This window comes from Apium graveolens, chromosome 8, assembly GCF_009905375.1.
Source record: "Apium graveolens cultivar Ventura chromosome 8, ASM990537v1, whole genome shotgun sequence".
In the NCBI taxonomy this organism is placed as follows: domain Eukaryota; kingdom Viridiplantae; phylum Streptophyta; class Magnoliopsida; order Apiales; family Apiaceae; genus Apium; species Apium graveolens.
This window is the reverse complement of record NC_133654.1, coordinates 2,159,406-2,160,871: the sequence shown is the minus strand read 5'-3', so window position 1 is coordinate 2,160,871 and position 1,466 is coordinate 2,159,406. Positions and strand designations below refer to the sequence as shown.

The window sequence follows — 1,466 nt, the reverse complement described above, 5'->3', positions numbered from 1 at the left end:
TCATTGATGATTATTCTAGATATGGGTACGTTTATTTGTTGCGCCGTAAGTCTGAGTGCTTTGATAAGTTCAAAGAGTACAAAGCTAAAACGGAGAAGCGACTTAATAAAAGTATCAAGTCACTACGATCAGATCGTGGTGGCGAATACTTGCTTGGAGAATTTAGGGAATATTTATCAGAAAATGGGATAGAATCACAGTTAATTGCACCAGGCACACCCCAGCAGAACGGTGTGGCAGAGAGAAGGAACCAGACTTTTTTAGAGAGTGTTAGATCGATGATGAGTTATTCGGATTTACCCAAGTCGTTTTGGGGAAATTCCTTAGTGACAGCAGCTTATCTTCTGAACTTAGTACCTTCTAATTCGATTCCTAAAACCCCCTTAGAATTTTGGATCGGGGATAAACCGAGTCTAAGACACATTCGGATATGGGGTTTATCTCAGGAGCCCTACATAGATGACGTATTAGTTCGTTTTAACATGCAGGACTCCAAGAAGGGTAATTTACCTTTCAGACATGGAATTTCTCTATCAAAGAATCAATGCCCTTCGACACCTAAGCAGATAGAGAACATGAAGGCAGTTCATTATGCTTCGGCATGTGGAATCCTAATGTATGCTATGTTATGTACGAGGCCTGATATCTGCTTTGCCGTGGGCATGGTTAGCCGATACCAGTCAAACCCAGGACATGAACATTGGAGTGTGGTAAAAACAATACTCAAGTACCTACGAAGGACTAAGGAGTATATGTTAGTTTACAAGTCCTCTGATTTATTGCCTCTGGAATATACTGATTCAGATTTCCAGACAGATAAGGATAAGAGAAAATCCACCTCGGGATGTGTTTTTACTTTAGGAGGTGGAGCCGTAATATGGAGGAGTGTGAAGCAGAAATGCATTGCAGACTCAACAATGGAAGCCGAATATGTGGCAGCCTCTGAGGCAGCCAAAGAGGCTATATGGTTCCGAAACTTCCTGCTGGATTTGGATTTGGTTCCTAATTTGCCACGACAAATCACGATTTATTGTGATAATACTGGGGTTGTGGCAAATACCAAGGAACTACGGGCCCATAAGGCAGCAAAACACATAGAGCGTAAGTATCACCTCATACGGCAGTTCGTTAAGCGAGTAGATATCATTGTGGCTGATATAGCATCAAAGGATAACCGGGAAGATCCTTTCACGAAGAGCTTACCAACTAAGGCTTTTCAGGAGCACGTGGAAGCGATAGGAGTAAGATACTTGGTCACATAGTTATATAGTTGGTTGTGGATTGCTTGTAATAAACACTGATATACTCAAAGAATATCTTGAGTATAAGTGGGAGATTGTTAGGGTTTATACTGAAATATTCGTTTGAAGTATATACTTTAATAATAAATTATTTGGGAATCTTGAATGCATGTTTTCACATATTCTGTATATTATATATTTTAGACAATCTAGTATCAAATGGGA

General features: G+C 40.0%; 1 protein-coding gene across 1 annotated transcript; it reads left to right on the top strand.

The window, feature by feature from the left end:
- Positions 1 to 482: 482 nt before the first annotated feature.
- Positions 483 to 1,262, top strand: LOC141677653 (secreted RxLR effector protein 161-like). Its single transcript, XM_074483660.1, has one exon. It carries the CDS (start codon positions 483 to 485, stop codon positions 1,260 to 1,262), a length of 780 nt encoding a protein of 259 aa, XP_074339761.1.
- The last annotated feature ends 204 nt before the right edge of the window (positions 1,263 to 1,466 follow it).